The sequence below is a fragment of the Leptonychotes weddellii genome, chromosome 1 (genome assembly GCF_054177405.1).
Source record: "Leptonychotes weddellii isolate Sample4059 chromosome 1, ASM5417740v2, whole genome shotgun sequence".
In the NCBI taxonomy this organism is placed as follows: domain Eukaryota; kingdom Metazoa; phylum Chordata; class Mammalia; order Carnivora; family Phocidae; genus Leptonychotes; species Leptonychotes weddellii.
In genome coordinates, this window is record NC_138369.1 from 73,852,162 (window position 1) to 73,873,542 (window position 21,381).

The following is a 21,381-nucleotide window of genomic DNA, read 5'->3' on the forward strand; positions in this document are numbered from 1 at the left end:
GAATCCCTGAGTTTGAGATCTTTTTTTTTTTTTTTTAAAGATTTTATTTATTTATTTGAGACAGAGAGAATGAGAGACAGCATGAGAGGGAGGAGGGTCAGAGGGAGAAGCAGACTCCCTGCCGAGCAGGGAGCCCGATGCGGGACTCGATCCAGGGACTCCAGGATCATGACCTGAGCCGAAGGCAGTCGCTTAACCAGCTGAGCCACCCAGGCGCCCTGAGTTTGAGATCTTGAGGATTCACTGATACTACAGTTTTGCTGCTAGCTGCTGGTACTGTTTTCTTTTTTCTGTGTCAGATCATATGCATGACTTACCCAGAACCTTGTCGTGTCCTGGGAGACAAGAACAGTGCCCTTTGGGGTGAACTTGGGCAGAGACCTCAAGTTTGGGACAATCTGAGTGAAACTTTAAACTCCAGGTTATAAATTGGGAGAGCTTTTCTGATGCTTCTTGGTATGCCATCCCCCAACTTCTCCCACCTCCTTAACTTTTTTTTGAGTCTTTTTACTCATCCTGATACTCCTCTCCTTTTTTCTCCGTTGTCAGGGAACCTATCCTTTATAGAAGATATTAAATCATACTAAAGTGTTAGTGGCTACCATAAGCTTCATTCATTGCCCTTCCTGTAGAGATTATTTGTGGTTTCAAAGGAGATCCTGAGGGAGAGTGATTCTGATTTCAAAGGAATGAGTCTCTAATGCTAGAATTTCCCTAATAGGATAACAAGAATGGGAGGATTTTTTTTTTTTTTTAAGATTTTATTTATTTATTTATTTGACAGAGAGCTAGAGACAGCGAGAGAGGGAACACAAGCAGGGGGAGTGGGAGAGGGAAGCAAGCTTCCCGCCGAGCAGGGGGCCCGATGCGGGGCTCGATCCCAGGACCCTGAGATCATGACCTGAGCCGAAGGCAGACGCTTAATGACTGAGCCACCCAGGTGCCCCAAGAATGGGAGGATTTTTGAGGGAGAGGTTTCTTTTTTTGAGGGCCCCAAACACTCAGTCTTAGGGAACTGGGTGTGCAAGTGACTTACTTGGTGAATCTCTGGGTTATTTCCAGTTCTGTTCTGGTGGTAACAGTGCTCATCTGGCCAGGTCACCTGTTCCCCAGTACACAGGAGCCTTCCTGTCCGCTTCTCTTCTGCTTAGCCTTAGCAGATGCCACTCGGCTTGCTTTTTAGTAGTTAAATATGCAGCCTCTGTATATATCAGCTGTTCTATCTGCAGAACTACAGAGGATTTTACAAGTAATCAGTTCATGCAGATTGCACATAAATCATATCTGCCCTGGCCCTTTGGACACTAATGTTCCCTTATTAAGGCATAAGTAAGCCTTCCTGTTCTCATCCATCCTTCCAGACTTTTTTTAATTACTGAAAAGTATAGCCTGGTTGTCACGACACCACCCTCTTCCACTGCTCCCCTCCCCCCACACACTTACTGCTTTTTTGAGGTTCATTTTGTTTTTTCTGGAGCTTGCCAGTTTGCCTTAGGAAGCTGGGCACCTTGTGAATGGATTAAGCAAAAGGAAATTCTTATCTCTAAAAGGAAGCGGTCACCACGTTTCTGTTTGTGATATTCTTGGCCAGTTCATATTTTTGTGAAATATGTTCTGATGGCAGCTCTGGTACCCCAGAGAAGGGGGAAGTATTGGTCATGCTCCGTGCACAAAAGGAAAATATCTTCTGCTGAAGTCTGGGGAGTGGATAAAAAGTCATTTCATGAATGTCATTCTGTCTAAACAAACAGAGAACCCTCATTGTTTTTAATCCCTGGAAAGGCTGGGAGCTGAGCCCACCCTAATATGCACATTACCCTAACATTTCTCCATTTTTCTTTCAAACTGTCGCCACAGATCTTCGCTCTAATACACGTGGATTTCTGCTTCCAGTTTCTCTGGCCCTGCTATTAGTGTTCAGCCAGTCTTCATTTTGGTCTAAAATGACTCTCTAAGAGCGTGGAAGCATACTATTATTTCCTGTGGTTTGGTCTCAAAGAGAATAAAAGGGGGACTTTTAGATGAAGCCCATAAAAATACCACCGTCTATTCTTAGAGATGTTTTATGAATATAAATTCCTGTCTAAATAATTACTGTTGGAGTTTGGAAATTGTACCAACAACTTATTATTCTCTCTTGGCAACCACAGCAAAAGTGACACATCTCTTGTTTTGTTTTTTCTTTTCAGATGGGCTGACACCATAATGTGCCATATTGCTTTTAAGATCTCATTTTTTAATCATGTGTACAGATTAGAGTGGAACTGAGGCACTCTGAGGTATTATTTTCCTCAGACGGGGGGGAAAAAGAGAGAAGACAGGTATACTTTTGGTGTTATTATAGAAGTGCAGGATGGCTGGTAATGGTGTCCTCACAGAAGGAGAAACCAGCCTGGGTCCTGAGCGTAGTTCCGCCGTGTTCAGGTCAGACACTGAATTATGCTCTGGGTTGCATAAAGGCTGAGGTCCTTCATGTAGTCTTCAGGGAAATACGGGGTCTTTTATACTGTGGTGTTTAAAAACAAAATCTCGGGGCTCCTGGATGGCTCAGTCGGTTAAGCGGCTGCCTTCGGCTCAGGTCATGATCCCAGGGTCCTGGGATCGAGCCCCACGTCCGGCTCCCTGCTCAGCAGAAAGCCTGCTTCTCCCTCTCCCTCTGCCTGCCACTCTGCCTACTTGTGCTCTCTCTTTCTCTGTCAAATAAATAAATAAAATCTTAAAAAAAATAAAAATAAATAAATAAATAAAAACAAAATCTCAGGGAGAAAAAAAAATCACTTTCCTTGTCCTTTTTTTTGGTTTCTGCTGGCAGCTGCTGAAATGGGTTGCGGATTGAACAAGTTAGAGAAACGCGATGACAAACGGCCTGGAAATATCTATTCGACTTTAAAGAGGCCTCAGGTGGAGACCAAGATAGATGTGTCCTACGAATACCGCTTCCTGGAGTTCACGACCCTGAGTGCTGGTGAGTACAGGCGGCCAGAGCTCCCGGTGGCCCTTGAGCTCAGACCCAGCCCCGTGCCCGAGGTCCCCTCCCACCCTGGGGCAGGGCTGGTGGGGCGGGGGAGGTGAACAGGGTTGGGGGTGGGGGGGCTATGGGGAACTGGAAAAGATGGGCCTTCGAAAAGGTACTGCTTACAGAAATCCAGATATTTATGTGGAACTCTTCACTTTTTAAAGGATAGCAACTAATTTATATTGTAACAAGTTAAAACCAGGTGTGAGTCAACGAGTACAGACATGGGGGTGGGCTGAGTTTGGCCCATGGGCCAACTAGTTTGCAGACTCTGTATTGTAGCAAGCCATGTGCAAAAGGAAAATTTGCCTTATCTCCTATTAATGTGCCTGTCCACCTAAATTTACCTGCCTGTTGTCTGGCATCTTTCAAGAGTGCTTGTCCATCTGGGCTTGGCTTCGCCTCCTCCGAGCTGCAGGGTGTCCGGGTCACCTCACTCACAGTGTCGCAGTAGCCCTGGGGTGACTGGCAAGCAATAGCCTTTTCACCCAGAATATTTGCCGAGCACGACTGTGTGCACAGTATTGGGCTGATGCTGTGGGGAGATCGTGCAGTGTGTCCTGGTTTCCTGGATCCTCTTACCTAGTGCGAGAGAAGACACACACACATGAAAAACAACAACAACAAAACCTCAACAGACTGTAATTATAAGTAAGAAAACATAAAATATGTCTTCAGAAGAAGAAAGATCATTCTTTCGGTGAAGGGGGCAGTCCCTAGAAGTTGCACACAAACAGGAGTGCTAACTGACTCAGGCACCTCGCCACTTTGTCCCTGGGCTGCCGGGTATATTTTAAGCTCCTATTACCCGAGAAGAGAATTCGTGGGAAAAGCGCTCATATTTGGGGGTTTGAGTCCGGCTCTGCTGTGGAGGGGCTGGGCTTCTGTCGAATGGGCACGTGAATACCCGCCTCACAGGGCAGCTGTGGAGACCAGAGGAGGGAGGGTCTGAGAAGCTCTTAGCACGAGGCCAGCACGTCGTGGGGCAGCTAGTGTTACATCCACTCCTGTTCCTGCTGTGACCACCTTGCACCAAGCCTCCCACTGCCTCTTGAGCCCTGAGACACATGGCCGGCTGGGCGTCTCTGCAGGGACGTTCTGGGTGCCCCTGCACGTCCCCCACGTCCCCCACACTGAGTCCAGCGTCTTCCTCATCAGATTGGCTTCCTGCTGGTGCCCTGGGTGCATAATGTCACCACCGTCCTCTCAGACGGACTTGACACCTTAGTCATCTGTGACCGTGCCTTCTCCTTGCCCACGATTTCCACCGTGTCACCCAAGCCTATTGAAACTGCTTCTGAAGATGCTTGTAACGTAGCTGATTTAACATGAGCAAATCTGTACGCAAAATGATTGGGAGCATTTGGTCACCCATTATTTGTTTGGTGAACATTTGAGTGCCTGCAACGGTCTAGGCCTTGTAGAATGATGGAGAAAACCGAAGTATGTGTAGGAAAAGAGAGCGCAAGGAAATATGCCAACATGTTAAATATCGTTAGGAAGCTGAGAATACAGGGGGATTCTTTTTCTCATATGTATATATATATATATATATATATATATACATATGAGAATATATATATGTATTTTTTTTTTTTGCATCATGGTTATATTTATTATTAAGAAGAGTATGTTTTGCTCACAGAGACCTCCATGAACCTGTGCTCTCCTCTATGTACGCACCGCTCCATCACGGACACCTGAGTTACCTCCCTCACTTCCTGATTTGTTTGTCTGCTGCCTTGGGCCCTGGTCAGAACAGCCACACTGCCTTGCCGCACTGTGCTTTCTTTGACTGAATTACCTTTTCTTTTCTGATTATGAAATGAACGTACCTCCATTATAAAAAAGCAAGGAAAACGCCAGACAAATCCCAACTGATCTCCTTGCTTCTTCCCTTGTCCCCCTAGAGATCATGTCACTCTTCTGCTCAAAGCCCTGCCGTGGCTCCCCTCACCCTGAGAGGCACCAGCTACTCTCCATCCTCATCCTCCAGATCTTTGTCCTGCGTGTTCTGCCATTTCGGCCTTGCTGTTTCTTGAACTCTCCAGGTCTCCTCAGGGCCTTTGCACTACTTGTTTCCTCTGCCCGGAAGTCCTCCCAGAGATACCCTTGGCTCAAACCTTCACTCCCCCTTTTCTGTGAAACCTTCCCTGACCACCTATTTACAATTTCTAGCTATGCCCCGACTTCTCATCCCCTTGCCCTCTTGATTTTCTCCATAACGCTTCCTATCATCTAACATGCTGTATATTCTGCCTATTGTTATTTGTTGCCTTATTTGTGGTCTGCCTTCTTTCATTAGAAGGTAGGATCCCTCTAACGAGTGCAGGATTGTGTCTGTTTTACCCTCTGCTGTACTCTCAATACTTAGAACAGTGCCTGGCACATAGTAGATAATCAAGAAATATTTGTTGAATGAATACTTAATGTATATTTTTGTGTCCTGCTTTTTTGCAGCTTAACATCGTACAGTGAGGCAGTACTCTATCATTCCATATGTTCTCAAAATATGATTTAATGGCGGGCGCCTGGGTGGCTCAGTTGGTTAAGCGACTGCCTTTGGCTCAGGTCATGATCCTGGAGTCCCGGGATCGAGTCCCACATCGGGCTCCCTGCTCGGCGGGGAGTCTGCTTCTCCCTCTGACCCTCCTCCCTCTCATGCTCTCTGTCTCTCATTCTCTCTCTCGCAAATAAATTAAAAAAAAAAAATGATTTAATGGCTATATATGATTTAATCACTCCGCATACCATAATTTATTTAACAGTCTTCTTTTATCAGACATTTAAGTTATTTCGGGCTTTGGGCTATTATAAATAATGCTGTGATAAGCAGCGCTGTCTATAAATCTTTGTGCATTTTTGATTATATCCTCAGGAATTACTGAGTTGAAAGATACGAATGTCAGGACTCTTGATAAATTGCCAGATGGCCCTCTAGATGGGATCTGTTTGTGTAAAACACAAATCTGATGATGCCAAACCCTTCGGCTGGTTCTCTTGGAAAAATGCAGTGGAAAGTCTACCTGGTGCTCAGGGCCTTCCCCAGCTCAGCCTTGCCCTTTATGGACCCCCCCCACCATTCCTGCCTTGGAGGACAGTGGGCCGTGCACCCCACCCCCATCCCAGCTTCCACTCTTTCTGCACAGGGCCCGCCCCACCCCTCACTGCTTGCCAGAGTCCCACCCACCGGAAACTGTTCCTTCCCAACATCCGTCCCATCGTCATTACTCTCTTCTGCACGCCTGCCATTTGTCAGTACCGTCCTTATGACACTTTTATTACATCATACATTAAACGTATTTGTGTTTCCTCGAGGGCAAAGATCAAGCCTTGCTCATCTTTCTGTGCGTCTTTCTCGTTCACACTTTTTAGCTGAGAAGAGCGTGTCCTACGTATCTGGGTTCTAGTACACCAAAGTAAGTGTTACAGAGGCTAACTCACTTCCCTGGCAGCCCATCGAATTCTTTTCCAGAAGTTCTAGTTGGGTCATTTGCTATGGCTCCAGAATGGAGCCAGCATTTGTTGAGAGCCTACTATGTGCTCAGTCCTGTGATGGTGCATTATGTCTTCCCAACTTTTTCAACTTTATGGAAATATAATTTAAGCACATTACACTGCACGTATTTAAGTGTTCAAACCCAGGAAACCATTACCTCATCAAGATGCAAAACATTTCCGTCTCCCGCAAAGTTTCTTCGTGCTCCTTTGTAATCCCTCCTTTTCCCCAGCTCTCTGTCCCCAGACAACCAATGATATGCTTTCCATCATTGATTTTATTTTCTAGGATTTTCTATAAATGGACTTTTGTGGTACATACTTCTTTTGGTCTGGCGTTTTCCACTCAGCTTACTTATTTTGAGATTCATTTGTGTTGTTTTAAATTTTTTTAAAGATCTTTACTTATTTATTTGAGAGAGAGAGTGCACGAGTGGGGAGGAGGGGCAGAGGGAGAGGGAGAGGCAGACTCCTCGCCGAGCAGGGAGCCCAATGTGGGGCTCTATCCTGGGATGCCAGGATCATGAACTGAACTGAAGACAGACGCTTAACCGACTGAGCCACCCAGGTGCCCCATTTGTGTTGTTTTGTGTGTAGTAGTTCATTCTTATTTTATGGCTGAGTAGTATTCTCCTGTGTGGATGTCCCACAGTTTGTTTATCCATTCACGTGTTGATGGACATTTGGGTCGTTTCTGTTTGGGCTATTATAAATTAACATTCATATTTGTGTGGCTTCTTATGTCATTTTATTCTCACAGAAACCCAGGGAGGTATATGGGTACACGCATTCCTTTTCTGCAGATGGGTAACCAACAGTCAGAGAACTTAAGTAACTTTTCTGAAGATGCAGTGCTAGGAAGTGACTGGGGTGGAATTTGAACTTTGATCTCTTGGGCCCCAGAGCTCTTGTGCCTCATAAACGGCAAGGTGCTGGACAAATAGGCATTACCACCAAATAGAATATTCATGTTAGAAAGCTTGTGGTATCATGTAGAGGGGCATGAGGCTATTCCTTTTCCATACAGTTTTGTCCGTAGAAGATTTTTAAGGAGCACTTGATAGATTTCTTTCTCATGGAGAAAATGCTCATCTAACTAACAAATTACAAGTTGGGGAAAAGGGTGTGGGCCCCTTCCACCTGGTGGCTTAGGCAGGAAGGGGACATGTGCACTTTTACAAAAGTCAAAATCAGAGTTTACACTGTTCTGTTTGTCCCTTACTCAGAGCTCAGTGCTACTGTGGATGATATTGGAACACACAACCTTACTTGCTGGGCTGACTGAGGTGAAAAGCAGCAGGATTCTCAATGTGAAGCACATAAGCTGCCAAAAATCTCAATTCTGAGTGATTTGATTGGGTCTTAAGTTTTTAGTTAAGTCTGGTCACCAAGGGATGAACCTGCCCTTTGGTGGGTTTCATCACAGATAGAGGACCATAAAGCGCCACGATCTCTGCAAAATGGTGCCTCATTATCCCTTTCGTACCTATGTTTTGCCAGCTTCTCTGCACCAGGCCCCTCTAATACCGCTTGAAAGCTACCTGTGTCAGCTCCATGAGAATCAGTTGTGTTTTATACATGTTTGGTGCTGGGGACAGTTGGCACAGGGAGTGACCTGCGTAATGAGGTTAGTGCCCAGGGCTTGATTTTGCTCAGAACATCTAATCCTCTGCTGTGCTGTACAGGAGCCACCAGCCATGTGGCTGTTTAAATGTAATAATTAAAATTAAATAAAATTAAAAATTCAACTCCTCTGTCACACTCGCCACGTTTCAAGTGCTTAACCGCCACATGTGGCTGGTGGCTGCCATATTGGACAGCGCAGGTAGAAACCACGTCCAACACCATGGTAAGTTCTATGGGGCCATGCTTCTCTAGTCTGTCTTCGAGGGAGGATAACTTGGTTCCAGGTCTGAATCTGCACCTCTAATTCAGATTAGTGTGCCATTTTTATTATGAAAGTTTGCCCATGCGTCCAGTAGGGACCATAAGATGACAATTCATTGATTCCACGGGTATTTACTGAATGTTGACCGGAGGCCAGATGTTGTGTCCTGAGGACATATGGGTGAACCAGACAAGAGGTATTCCCAGTTGCCTTAGTTAGCTCTGCTGCCATAACAAAATACTCCAGACTGGGCAGCTTAAACCACAGACATCTATTTTCTTACAGTTCTGGAGACTGAAAAGACTGAGCTCAGAGGGCCAGCATGGTTGGGTCCTGGTGAGAGCCCTTTTCCTGGCTTGCAGATGGCCGCCTTCTGGCTGTGTCCTCACATGGCTGAGAGAGAGGGACAGAGAGTGAGCTCTCTCCTGTCTCTTCTTTTTTTTTTATTTTTTTAAAGATTTTATTTATTTTATTTGACAGAGAGAGAGAGCAAGCATACAAGCAGGCAGAGTGGCAGACGGAGGGAGAGGGAGAAGCAGGCTCCTTGCTGAGCAGAGAGCCTGACACGAGGCTCGATCCCAGGAACCTGGGATCATGACCTGAGCTGGAGGCAGACACTTAACCGACTGAGCCACCCAGGCACCCCTGTCTGTGTCTCTTCTTATAAGGACATTAATCCTATCAGATTAAAGCCTCACTCTTAAGACCTCATTTAACCTTAATTATTTTACTCCAGATAGTCTAACACTGGGGTTGGACTTTTGAAGGGACACATTCAGCCCATAGCATCGCTCTAATCCACTAGTCTAGATTGGTTCAAATCTCTTACAGATGAAGAACCAGGCGATTGTAGGACTTGATGCTAGCATTATGGTGATAAAAGGGACATGGTAGCCCCCAGTCTTGTTGGAAGGGTGTGTGTATTGAGGAAGACCTGAGATCTGTAGGTGTATTTGGAGTTAGCCAGGCAGAAGATTGACGGTGGAAGGAGATGGTCTTTTCAGGACAGCTATGGGAGGGTCAGAACCTGGAGACAGCATTACATATATAGGAAGATGTAGGCAGTTCATTTTGGTTGGAGTGCGATCTTTGGGAGAAGTAAGTGGAGGCCAGATGACTAAAGATCTTAGGTCTTGGACTGTGGAGTCTTCCTTTCTCAAGAATGCTGAAGGTTTTTAAGGTGGGAAGAGGGTGGGTGACATGATCAAATTCACATTCTGGAAAGCCTGCTCTGGGTTTACAATGGAGGAGAATGAAAGGGGTAAAACTGGGGAAGGAGAAACCATTTGGAAGCCGTTGCAGTCATCAGGCAAGGGGTGGAAGTGGCCTCTGCTGAGGGAGTGGCAGTGGGGACAAGAGGAGTGGGTGGGGGGGTGAAGAGAGATTAGGAGGTGGTCCCGAGGACTGACTGGCAGGTAAGGGAGAACAGGGACTAGAGGAGTGGGTGGTGTGCTGGGCACCTGCCCAACTGGATGCTCAGATTCACTTTAAAGCATTTTCAAATGACACATTCACTCCAACATCCAAGTAGCCCTCAAAGTCAGAGAGAAGGCATTATTTTCTTCTTTCTTTCTTTTTCTTTTCTTTTCTTTTCTTTCTTTTTTCTTTTTTCTTTCTTTCTTTTCTTTTCTTTCTTTCTTTCTTTTCTTTCTTTCTTTCTTTCTTTCTTTCTTTCTTTCTTTCTTCTTCTTCTCCTTCTTCTTCCTTTCTTCTTCTCCTTTCTTTCTTCTTCTTCTTCTTCTTCTTCTTCTTCTCCTCCTCTTCCTCCTCTTCCTTCTTCCCTTCTTCTCCTTTCTTTCTTCTTCTTCTCCTCCTCCTCCTCCTTCTTCTTCTTTTCTCTTTTTTTTTTTTTTCAGAAGAGAAAAGTGCCTTGATGGATAGTAAGTAGTAAGTGGTACCAGAACCCAGTGTTTTAACTCTCTTCACACAGGATTTTTCTACTGCACATGAAAGAGAGCCCAGTGCCAAACTGTCAGACCTACTGAATGGTGTCTCAGTGTATTTGTATATGTACCTGTATTAAGGTATAACTTATGAGCAATGAAATACACCCATATTTAAGTGTGTGGTTTAATGAGTTTTGATAAATGTAAGCACCCATGTAACTGTCATCACACTCCAGATAGAGAAATTTCCAGTCACCCCAGAAGATTCCCTCATGCCTCCCCTTAGCCCATGCTCCAGACAACTGCTGATCTGTGTTGTCACCATAAATTTAGCTTTGCTTCTTTTAGAACAACATAGGAATGGGATCATACAGTGTATAGTCTTTTGTGTCTGACTTCTTTAACTCAGTGTAAGGCTTGTGTGATTCATCTGTGCTGTTTTATGTATCAAGAGCTCATTCCCTTTTGTTTCTGAATAATATTCCATCGTTTAGATGTGCCACGATTGGTTTAATTGAACATTTGGGCTGTTTCCAGTTTGGGGCTGTTATCAAAAAAGATGCTATGAAGGGCGCCTGGGTGGCTCAGTTGGTTAAGCGACTGCCTTCGGCTCAGGTCATGATCCCGGAGTCCTGGGATCGAGTCCCACATCGGGCTCCCGGCTCAGCGGGGAGCTTGCTTCTCCCTCTGACCCTATCCCCTCTCATGCTGTTTCTCTCTCTCTCTCTCAAATAAATAAATAAATAAATTAAAAAAAAAAGATGCTATGAACATTTGTGAACAGGTCTTCTGTGGACATATGTTTTCATCTCAGTTGGGTAAATAAGTAGGGGTGGAATTGCTGGATCATTTGGTAAATGTATGTTTACCTTTATAGGGAACGGCCAGCTGTTTTCCAAAATAGTTGCACCATTGAACATTTCCAACAACAATGCGTGAGAGTTAAGAGCTTCATTTTTTGCGTGTCATAATGAGAGCTACTGCTTATTCAGCACCTCGTGTTGTATTCGTCAATTTTAAAAACTAACAACAACGTCAGGAGCTAGATGGTTACCTTCAGGGTGTAGAGGAGTGAATTGAGATCTTGAGTTTCGGGAAGTTGTAAAAGCCACTTGCCCTAGACCAGCAGTGTGATGGGTGTTTGTAGCCCAGCAGAGCCACCACCGTGGGCTCTCTCAGTTCCCAGATCTCCGGCACACCGGCTGGGCTGAAGCGAAATTGAAAGGGCTTCAACATGAAAACCTTGAAAATTCCCTCCTGCTTCATTGCCTGTCTTCTTCAGGCTCATCTTCTGTTTCTCCTCCTCAATTCTTGCTAAGGAAGCATTCCCATGACACACATTACAGTTTCTAGGATTAGCTCACATTGCCACATTTTAAAAATTCCCGTCTTTGTGGTTTTCCTGTCCAAGAGGTCTTTAAGAGCTGACCTTTGGGATTCTTTCCTTCCATATTGTGCTGACCAGGCTCATACTTGGATTTTTGGCTGCCAACATTTGGCCTTCGGCTCTGTATATAAATTTGGGGTGGTCATGATAATATCACAGGATGACATTCATGATTCAAAACATGCAGGTTGTGCATTGAGTCATTTTAGGGTCCAGTTTTTATTTAACTTCCACTCTGGGTAACCTTAGTCCTCTCTGCAACTACAGAAGCAGCTAATAATCTTTGTCTATTTAAGTTGTCCTTTTAATCTCGCTCCACAACCAGGAAAAAGACTAATCTAAAAGGATGGATCGTAATTTACATTAAGGCCTAAAAATTAACAGATTCAAGTGTTTGGGGGCTATTGGGTGCCTAATGGCTAGTTATAAATCCTGGCACTGTTAGCCTGTCAGATTTCATGGGTCGTGAAGGGAGGTGATAAGCAAGGTCTAAGATACCATCCAAAAATAATGTTAACCTTCAGAGAAAGACTGAGAGCCTTTAGGACATATCATTTCCTTAAAGTCGTAGTTCTCCAACTTGAGGGTGAATCAGAATCACCCGGAGGGCCTTCAAAACGCAGAAGCCCAGGCCCCAGAGTTGCTGATTCATTAGGCCACAGAAACTGCATTTGTAACAAGTTCCCACGGGATGCTGGAGTCCACATTTGGAGAACCTTCAAAGACCAGGTGGAATGCAGATTTCTTTTATCTGAGTGGAGATGACAGAATAAAAAAGGTATGATTTTTTTTTAGCATAAGATAAAGTCAGTAAATCCTTACATACCTCACTATATATTATGACCTACTCATAATTTATTTCCTTGAAGTAGCTTATAATATATTTGAAAAGACAGGCCATACTCATTAAGACAAAAATAGTACCGGTGGACACAATGATTGATTCTCAAACTTTGCTTAAAAAATTCCCATGCCCACACTACACCCTAGGCCAATTCAGTCCATCTTGGGGAAAGGACCCAGATGTCAGTATTGTTTGAAACTACAGGTAATGCCCGTGCACAGCTGTGGTTGAGAATGAGTGAGTGGGCATTTGTAAAGTGCTAGGTGGTTGCTGTAATGTGGGTACCCCAACTGGTTACCTTCAGGAAGGTCACATGTGCTGAGATTTTGTTTCCCCTCAGCCTTGAATCTCCTGCAAGTTGTCTCCAGGTCCCCAATGTCTGGTTTCTTTCCCCAGAGTGCTGAGCGACTGTGTGACCTGGGTTGGGTTGGGAAACTCTGGAATGAACAGTTGTTCTGAAACTTTAGCAACACCAGGATCACCTGGTGGGCTTGCGAGGACACAAGTGGCTGAGCCCCTACCCCTAGAATTTGTCATTCTGAAGTTCTGGGGTGGGGCCCAAGATTTTGCATTTGTAGCAAGTTCCCAGGTAATGCTTCTGCTTGCTCTTGCTGTTATGGGGACCACGCTGAAACCCACCGGGTTAGGCCGTGGGCAGTGAACTCCCCCCAGGAACCAAATACCTCCTTCTTTCCTGAGTTCTCTGCATCTCAGTTGTAATTGAAACCCAGCTGTCCTCAGTGGATATGCCACCTCCCCAGGGTACCCTAAAACCTTAAATGGTTAACCTTCAGAAAAGCCAGTGCTTCTCAGACTGGCTCCCTTTTATCCATTCTTACCCTCATCTCCTGATAGTCATTCCATGAACCTACTCGCTGTTGCTGAGATGGAACCACACAGTCCTGCCCCTCTGCTCTCCGTATGGAGTGATACCTCTCCTCCAGCACACTCCAGGTCTGAGGCCTCTCTCTCCTTCAAGGTCCAGGGGAAGCTTCACCTCCTCCAGGCTGTGTTCCCTGAAAGCCCAGCCCTGGGGACTTACCAGCCACTGTGGAGGGGGACAGTAGAGGACACAAGAGGGAAGGATGGATTTGAGGATGAAAGGCTGCATCAGTGGTGATGAGTGTTTGCAAGGTGGTTGCCAGGCGCAGCTGAAGGAAGAGGAGAGGTGGGTTTAGGGAACAGTTTCTTGCTGGCCAACAGGTTTGTAGCCAGTGGTCTGGGGTCTGCAGACAGCCCCTTCTTGGCTCAGAGACCTTGGCTAGTGAACCCTTCCCGCTCATCGAGGGCCAGGGGGCATAGCCTGGTTTGCGGGACAGTCAGAACTGTGGCTCTGGCCAACACACACCGGGCATATTGGGGGCCTGGTTATATCCCCAGTATCTAGATAGACCTTTATTTTCAGTTACATGGCTCATCACACTTAGCTCTAAACATGCCACCTTCTTAGAAGGTGTGGTTAGTAGGCTGTGGTTGGCCCCACCAGTCATGTGGGTCAGCCTCTTCCTGGGCTCTTTTCTGGAAGACTTTGCTTTAATTAGGCCTCCACCACCTCTGTTCTCTGAATCCCTTTTCTGTTCCTTTGCCCTGCCCTTGCCAGCCTGACCAGGCCCTGTACAAATGAGCTAGAGTTGAAAACCTAGGACAGGTGTGAATGGATGAGCTCGAGTCTAGGATGGATCAGGGAGTGGGCTAGGAGTGACATTTGGCTGCAGGGGGCCTACAGGGGTGGGTCCCCCTTTATAGGGAAGCCTGACATGGGAAGGTATGGAAAGCAAGGAAAAGAACTGCAAGATGGGGTGGTTATTTGCATGACAGGAGGATTCTTGGTTTAAAGTGGGTTTCGTCATGGGGTTCCTTTAGATGGAGCCTCAAGTGCCCTCAAGTGTTTGTTTTGCCATCCTTAATGAGGTATTTATTATCTCTCTCTAAATATGATACCTGCAGCTTTAGAACATAACACATTCATCTATAATATTTGCAGCTCTTCAGCAGAATTGAACATAAAGTCAGTGATGTTGATGGCATTTTTTTCTTTTTCGGGTAAAACAAACAAACCCACCAACCAGCCTTGAAACAAAATGTCAGAAGCCATGAAGGCGGGGAGGAGGATGGATAGAAGGAAGGCCCAAAGCAGCCCTTGATGTTACAGCATAAGGCAGGAAATCCCCTGCTCTGAGTTGGGGGTGATGGCTTGTTACGTCCCCTAAACCTTAAGCTCATCCCTGAGGGAGGGTCCTCTTGCTGCAGCCCTAATTTTATCTTAATGGCAGAAAGGCTGTTCTAAGCCCATGCCCTCTCTTGGCTTGCTGAGGATCCCCTGAAGATGATGAGATTGTGACAGGAGCAATGGGCCTGGATGATGATGGTATTATTATTATTATTGGTAACAAGAGCAACAGTAAGAACAGCTAATGAGCTACACACCATGCTTTGTGCAAATGAATCCTCACAGGATTCTGATTTTATGGATGAGTAAACGGGACTCAGAGAGGTTACCCAAGATGCGGATGGTCACACAGCAAATACAGGATAGGGCTAGAATCAGAACTCAAACTTGCCTTCTTCAAATCCTTTGCTTTTAAGCAGTGTTGGCTGTACCCCAGGTCTCTCTGGTACAGATTTGAGGCTTGGTGGTCTCTGACCTGTCATTTGAAGGCCCACTGTGCTGGCTCTCCATTCGACTGAGCCCTGCTCTAGGGAGAACTTACCTATGTGTTTTGGTGAATGAGGTAATGGCGATGAAAACCACAACTGGATGTTATGCTCTAACCCTCGTATTGATGGGGAGGCTCTGTCACAGGGTGAGCGTGCAGCTTGAGCTTGAGCTTGAGCTTCGGTCTTCTGATTCCACCTGGCCTGTGTGTCTTGCTGCCGCCCAGGACCCTCAGAGTCTGGGGCTCGGAAGCCATGCGAAGATCACACTGTCCATCACGGGTTGGGAACCACTTTCTTTTTTGCCAAGATCACGAGTGTGGTTAATAACCCACTGGAGTATAGTGTAGGCTTCCATTTGTTGCTGGTTTTCAAATAGGGCTGTTTGACCTCTAGCTCAGATTTGGAAGGCCAAGTCTGAACTTGGGTACGTGTGGATGGCTGCCATTTAGTCCCAGTTTTGTCACTATGCCAAGCCCAGAGGTTATCCTGTGCCGAATATAGACTCCTCCTTTGCTGAAAATAGTATGTGCAATAGGGTAGGGAAACATTTTTCTTTCCTAGAAAATTGCTCCTTGCTGTTCTAGGTAGCATCGACTTCTGTGAAACCATCTGTTCCTCCCAGTATAATTTCCAGGCTATTAGATTAAACAGTTTCTCCTGACCCACTTTCGGCTTCTCTTTCCTCCCACCGTTCATTAATAAATTGCGTAGCAGAGTTTTCGTGGAGAGCCGGGTGTGTATATTTATTTAATTTCAGTTTGGACAACAGCAATTGTTGGGCTCTGTGAACTTATTTAATTCCCTACCCGTGTTTCATTTTTGTTTCAGTTTCTGTAATTGCTAAGAGTTGGTTGCTTTTTTTGTTTTGTTTTGAAGACTCCTGAAAGGAAGTCAGGGCATGAGTTATGAGTTGAGGTTCTGAGGTTCTGGTTGGGAGGTGTGCTAAAAACAGACCCTGTTTTTATACAGAAGATGTGGAGTGGTAAGGAAATCGGTTCCCATAAAACATGTCTGACTGCAGATAAATATGCTATTACAGAGTTTGCGGGGATTTTTAAAGATAAATGAGATAATATGCGTGACACGGCTTTTCCGAGCAAAGCGACTCTATACATCTTCTGTGTTGTTGTTGCTTTTGATAAAGCAAGCAAGTCTATTAATATTAATGTTATTGTTAAATATTCACTAATGGAGGTAATAAGATTAGATTTAAGAGGAAGGAAGGCATTCTTTGCATTCCTTTCTTAATGTAAAAATTCTTCCTGCTCTTTTCCCAGCTACTCTGAAGCCAGACCAAGAAACAGCACTCAGTGTTGTGTGAGAACAGGCTCAGGTTTGTGTGTGTGTGTCTTTGGGGCTGTGTGCAAGCAGTAAATTTCAGCGACTTAAGGCTGCCTTCAGTAAAATGACATTTCTTGGTGAGGACTATTATCTGTCAAAGCAAAACCAAATTATTTTTCTGCGGAATTCATAAAAGCAGCGCTGTCATAGTGGGAATAATTTTTATCTAATTTGGTTAAAATGGAACAGAAAACAAGTTAATGTTCTATGTATTCTACTAATTATTGTTACTAGTGATATTGCTTCAAAGAATTTTTATAAAGAGGCTTTCTCCAACACTTTGACAACATTTCACTGATGCTTCAAAGAAAGGAAGCTTGTTGAATTTTGTCTAGGAAATTTTTTCAAAAGCAGTTCTGGTGTGAAAAGGCAGAAGATTCTGGCTTTAAGTTGCATGTCACTGTCATTATATCTAGAAAGTCATTTCCTCAGTTCTATGTTTTTACAGGTCAGATCTTCTGATAAATGAAAATTACATAGGTGATGGGTACCTGCAATGCTTACCAGCAGCTGAGATGTTTTCCCATTCTATTGCATAAACATACTTTTCAGGTGCATACATAGGATTTATTAGGAGGAGGATACATTAGTTTGACAGCCTTCTTCTCGAAAGAGGAAGGGGATTATCTCAGTTGGGCATCCCAGGTGTATATTCAAAGTCGCTTAGTAAGCATGAACACAGCGTGGCACCGTGTGGAGCAAACGTTGTTTTTGATCCAAGACTGGTAATATGTTCCTAAGGGAGCTGGCATACTTGGTCGGATGGACTTTCCTTAACGGGGAAAACAGTCTGGTCTGACAGGCTTATTCAATAAAATTAATTCATTGGGTATTTATTGATTACCTGCTCTTTGTCAGGCGGGGTCCCTCAGTGTAGGAACCAGTGTCTAAAACATCCCATCCAGTTCTCCATTATTAATGTCTTAGCCCAGTGTCTGTTTTCCTCTATCTGGAAACCAGTCCAGTGTGGGCACGGCCTTAATAGGGTCTGTGTGTTATCTTGGAAAAGCATCTGCCTTGACTTACCATGATCTTTGACTTGGTGGGCACTGCACGGCTGGAGATTTGTCTACTGTTTGGTGGGCATGGGAAGGCCCTGGAAATCAGATCTGAAGTCTGATCCCTGGGGCCACTGACCGCAGCTCGGAAAACCCCTGGGTTAGTGCCTCAATCAAGCCAGCTTTGTGGGGGTGAGGGACCTGTCTGGGCTGATCATGCCCACAGCTGAGCTTTTGGGGACTTAGTAGGTGCATCCAGGATGCCCTGGACTGCAGTCTATTATGGCTTTCTTGGTGACCAATGGTCTGCTTCATAACCTTGTGAAGGAAAAGTTCTTGCTGCTTCTTCCAACAGCCTGGGCCAAGTTAATACCAGGACCAGGACTAGGAAGAGGGAGAAAGGAATTGAGGGTTTTCAGCATTGCCTTGCTTTATCCCCCAAACTGGTGGCCCATCTGCTCCTTTTCTTACCACTGTTTCTTGTGAATTTGGAAACTCTAAGTTAAAACAAAAACTTATTCTTATTTCTACTTGGCAGTACTTACTGTGGACTTCATATAAATGGATTAGACCAAAATAACTAAAACCCAAGAAAGAACTATCTTTTCTCCTAATACCCTTTACTTTCTTTGCTATAAAGCGAGAAGTCAGATGTGGCTTAAGGCAGGTGATGGGGACAGTGCCCCAGAGAGGTGAAGGAACGAAGGTTTTGTTGTTCACACTGGGAGGAATATGAGTTGAGAGCTGAGTTAACTGAGGTAAAAACAACTTTAAACTCAACTTTTATGCTTATTATTATTATCAACTTTATGCTTATTGTTATTATTAATATGTCATGATATTAAGCAGCATGGTAGGCATCCTCCAAAATGGCCTCCAGTGACCCTCCTGGTGTTCACGCCCTTGTGTAATCTCCTTCCCTTGAGTATGGAAGGACATAGTGACTTGGTTCTAGTGAATACAATATAGTAAAAGTAATGGGGTGTCACTTCTGAGATTAGGTTACAAAAAGAGGGTGGCTTCTATTTTGGACTCTCTCTTGCTCTCTCTTTCTCACTCCCTCTGAGTGAAGCCAGATGCCATGTTGTTAGCCCAATGGAGAGACCCACATGGCGAAGAACTTAGGGAGGCCACCTGCTAATAGCCAGTGAGAAACTGGGCCCTTGTCCAGCAGCCCTGGAGGACCTGAGTTCCGCCAACACATGTGTGCATGAGCTTGGATGTAGGTCCTACCCCCAGTGGAGCCTTGAGGTCCCTTCAGCCCTGGATGATGGGGCCCTGATGCCACCTCATGATAAGTGTTGAGCCAGAGATACCCAGCAAAACTTCACCTGGATTCCTGACTCACAGAAGCTATGAGGTAATAAATATTTGTGTTTTAAGCCACTAAATCTGTGGGTAATTTGTTACACATTGTTATATAACTCATACGGGCAGTTTATGGTAAAAGCTTTTTTCCTCTGGGACAGACAGCATTGTGGAGTGGTTGAGAGCGCAGGCTCTTGAGCTAGACTTCAAATTCTGGTTCTGCCACTTAGTAGCTGCGTGACTTTGGGAAAGTCACTTAAACTCTCCATGCCTCAGTTTCCTCTCCGGTAAATAGGAAATGTAGCTTTGGCTTTCAGATTCTATAGTCCAGGAAGACTAACTTAAGGGAGGTGGAAATGGGTTTTAATTGACAGAATCCACAGTTTCTGCCACAGTGAGTAGAAAGAAGGGGCAACACTGGTGGCTTTTGTGCTCTCATGCCTCTTAGACTCTTAGACCAGGTGGCTCCCATCTAGCTGAGGGCAGTTTTTCAGAGGAAGGGGCAGCCAACACATAGCACCTGGGGGTTGGGGGCACAGGTCCCTTAGTCTGGAAGCAAATGATTACTGTTCCTTTTTCCATCTTTGCCCTTTCTTTGATGCCCTGAGCCATGTCTGTAGCATCTCTCTAATTTCATGCCATAGGCCCTGTTGAGCAGAGCATATCTCTTCTCAAGACTAAATTATACGTTTCAGAAAAGCCTTCTGCTTTGACCACGGTTATTCATCAGCTTGGATGTAAATTGCTAAGCCTGCCTTCCAATTGTGAAAGTCAAGATTTGTGACATTTAAACATACTGATGAAATGTAAATGCCCTGTGGATACCCTTCCACAAAGCCCTAGCACTTAGATAAGTAAATGACCAAGAAGGAGCTGGAAGAGACGGGCATCCAAAGCCCTCTCTTAAATTTGACAATTGTTCTTTATTGGATGCCAGCATCTGGTCACCCCTGTCAGTAGTAATGATGTTCGGCTCTTCCCAAACGTCCCCAGTTCACTGTGGGCTGGTTACTTGAAGATGCAACTAGATTATTTTTTTTCTCCTTTCTTTTTTTCTCTCTTCCCTTCTTCCTTTTTCTCCCTCCCTTCTTTTTTCTCCCTCCCTCTCTCCCTCCTTCTCTCCCTTCCTTCCTTCTTTCCTTCCACTAGGTCCCTCTAATCTGGACACACACTCTAAAAGCTAGCATCAAATTTTTGTCTGGGGAAAGAAAAAAATGCATATAAATGGTACTAGCTCTCCTTGATTTTTGAGTTTCTTGTGTCTTCTTGCTGTTTTCACTTTGTCTGCTCTCAAGCAGGAAAATAAAATTGCATTCGATTGACATACTCTCCTGCTGGGAACCCAAGATATATTACACCCTTTCTGTGTGTTCCTAGTTGTGATGAAATGGTGGAGAATCCCTGGCAACCTTAAATAAGATAGGCACCAGCAATTTATCCAGAATCAGGAAGGAATATAATAATTTACTCATTTTTTTCCCATTAAAGAAACACTGTAAGAGTTGAGGCAGCTGATGCCGTGTGAACGAGAGTGTGCTTTAATGGAGACCCATTAATAATTTACCTTAATAGTGTAATAGTTGCTGTTTTTGTGACCAGAAATTTGTTCAACCCCTGCTTTATGGATGAAGAGTAGGATCAATTAATATTGAGTGATGATAGCCTCCCTACAGAGAGAAAATGGGAAATCTTGGTGTCGTCATCCGCCTTATGACTAAGAAATAGCTTTCCTTAATTGTACGGAACAGAGAAACCCAGGGGGATGTAATTCATTTCTCTCCAGCTTGCAATGTAAATTGAAAGAAAAGAAAAATAACCACATGCTAGACTGGGGACGTGAACTCAACCACTGAGTTGTCTCATGTGTAGAATTCGCTGCAAACAAGTGGACAACTCTCCACCCAAGATGAAGGATCTCCTTCCACAATGGCATTGCTCAAGTGCCTCTGATGCCACGTGGTTAGAGGATTTCTCTCTGATGGCATTATGGAGCCTCTCTGCCTGGAAGGCTCTGCTCCCACATTTTCTCCTGGTTCATCCCTTCTCATCTGGTCTCTGCTTAAATGGCCTACTCTTAAGACCCTGGCTAAAACAGGGTCCTCTTGCCCAATTCACTTTTAACCTTCACTCCCTGCTTGACTATCTTCATGGAACTTGTCATCATCTGAATCTGTTTTATTGTTTTGATTATTTAGGGTGTCCCCCAACCATAATGTAAGCTCTAAGAGGACATGACTTTGCCTTGTTCATTGCTAAGCCTTAATGCTAAGGGTACTTGTTGCATGTCTGAATGAATGAATGAATGAATGATTAGTATAAAAACTCCATAATGCAGAAGAATTTAAAAAAATTCTTGGACTTGAAAAAAAAAATTATTGGTCATGCACACCAGCCTTCTTTAAAGGTATATTGACTTCAGGTGGACACAGTCTGAGTTGATCCTCTGAATGTGATTTGATGCCATTATCCTTATATATTTGTGCCAAAAGCCAGGAGTCCCCAAATGTAACAATTCCATGGACATCATTCTTCTATGATAGGCTCTCAGAGGAACCTG

The 21,381-nt window shown here is 44.7% G+C and overlaps 1 protein-coding gene and 1 long non-coding RNA gene across 2 annotated transcripts in view; both read left to right on the plus strand.

Moving 5' to 3' along the window:
• RFTN1 (raftlin, lipid raft linker 1) overlaps window positions 1-21,381 on the plus strand; it is a 194,939-nt gene that overhangs the window by 16,134 nt on the left and 157,424 nt on the right. Inside the window, exon 2 of the mRNA XM_081826061.1 lies at window positions 2,813-2,965. Coding sequence (XP_081682187.1) covers window positions 2,821-2,965 — 145 coding nt within the window. The 5' untranslated portion in view covers window positions 2,813-2,820. The remainder of the gene's footprint in view (window positions 1-2,812; window positions 2,966-21,381) is intronic.
• On the plus strand, window positions 12,466-20,717 carry LOC145722544 (uncharacterized). Its single transcript, XR_014146879.1, has 2 exons — window positions 12,466-15,910; window positions 16,455-20,717. It is a non-coding gene; the product is annotated as an uncharacterized LOC145722544 (long non-coding RNA).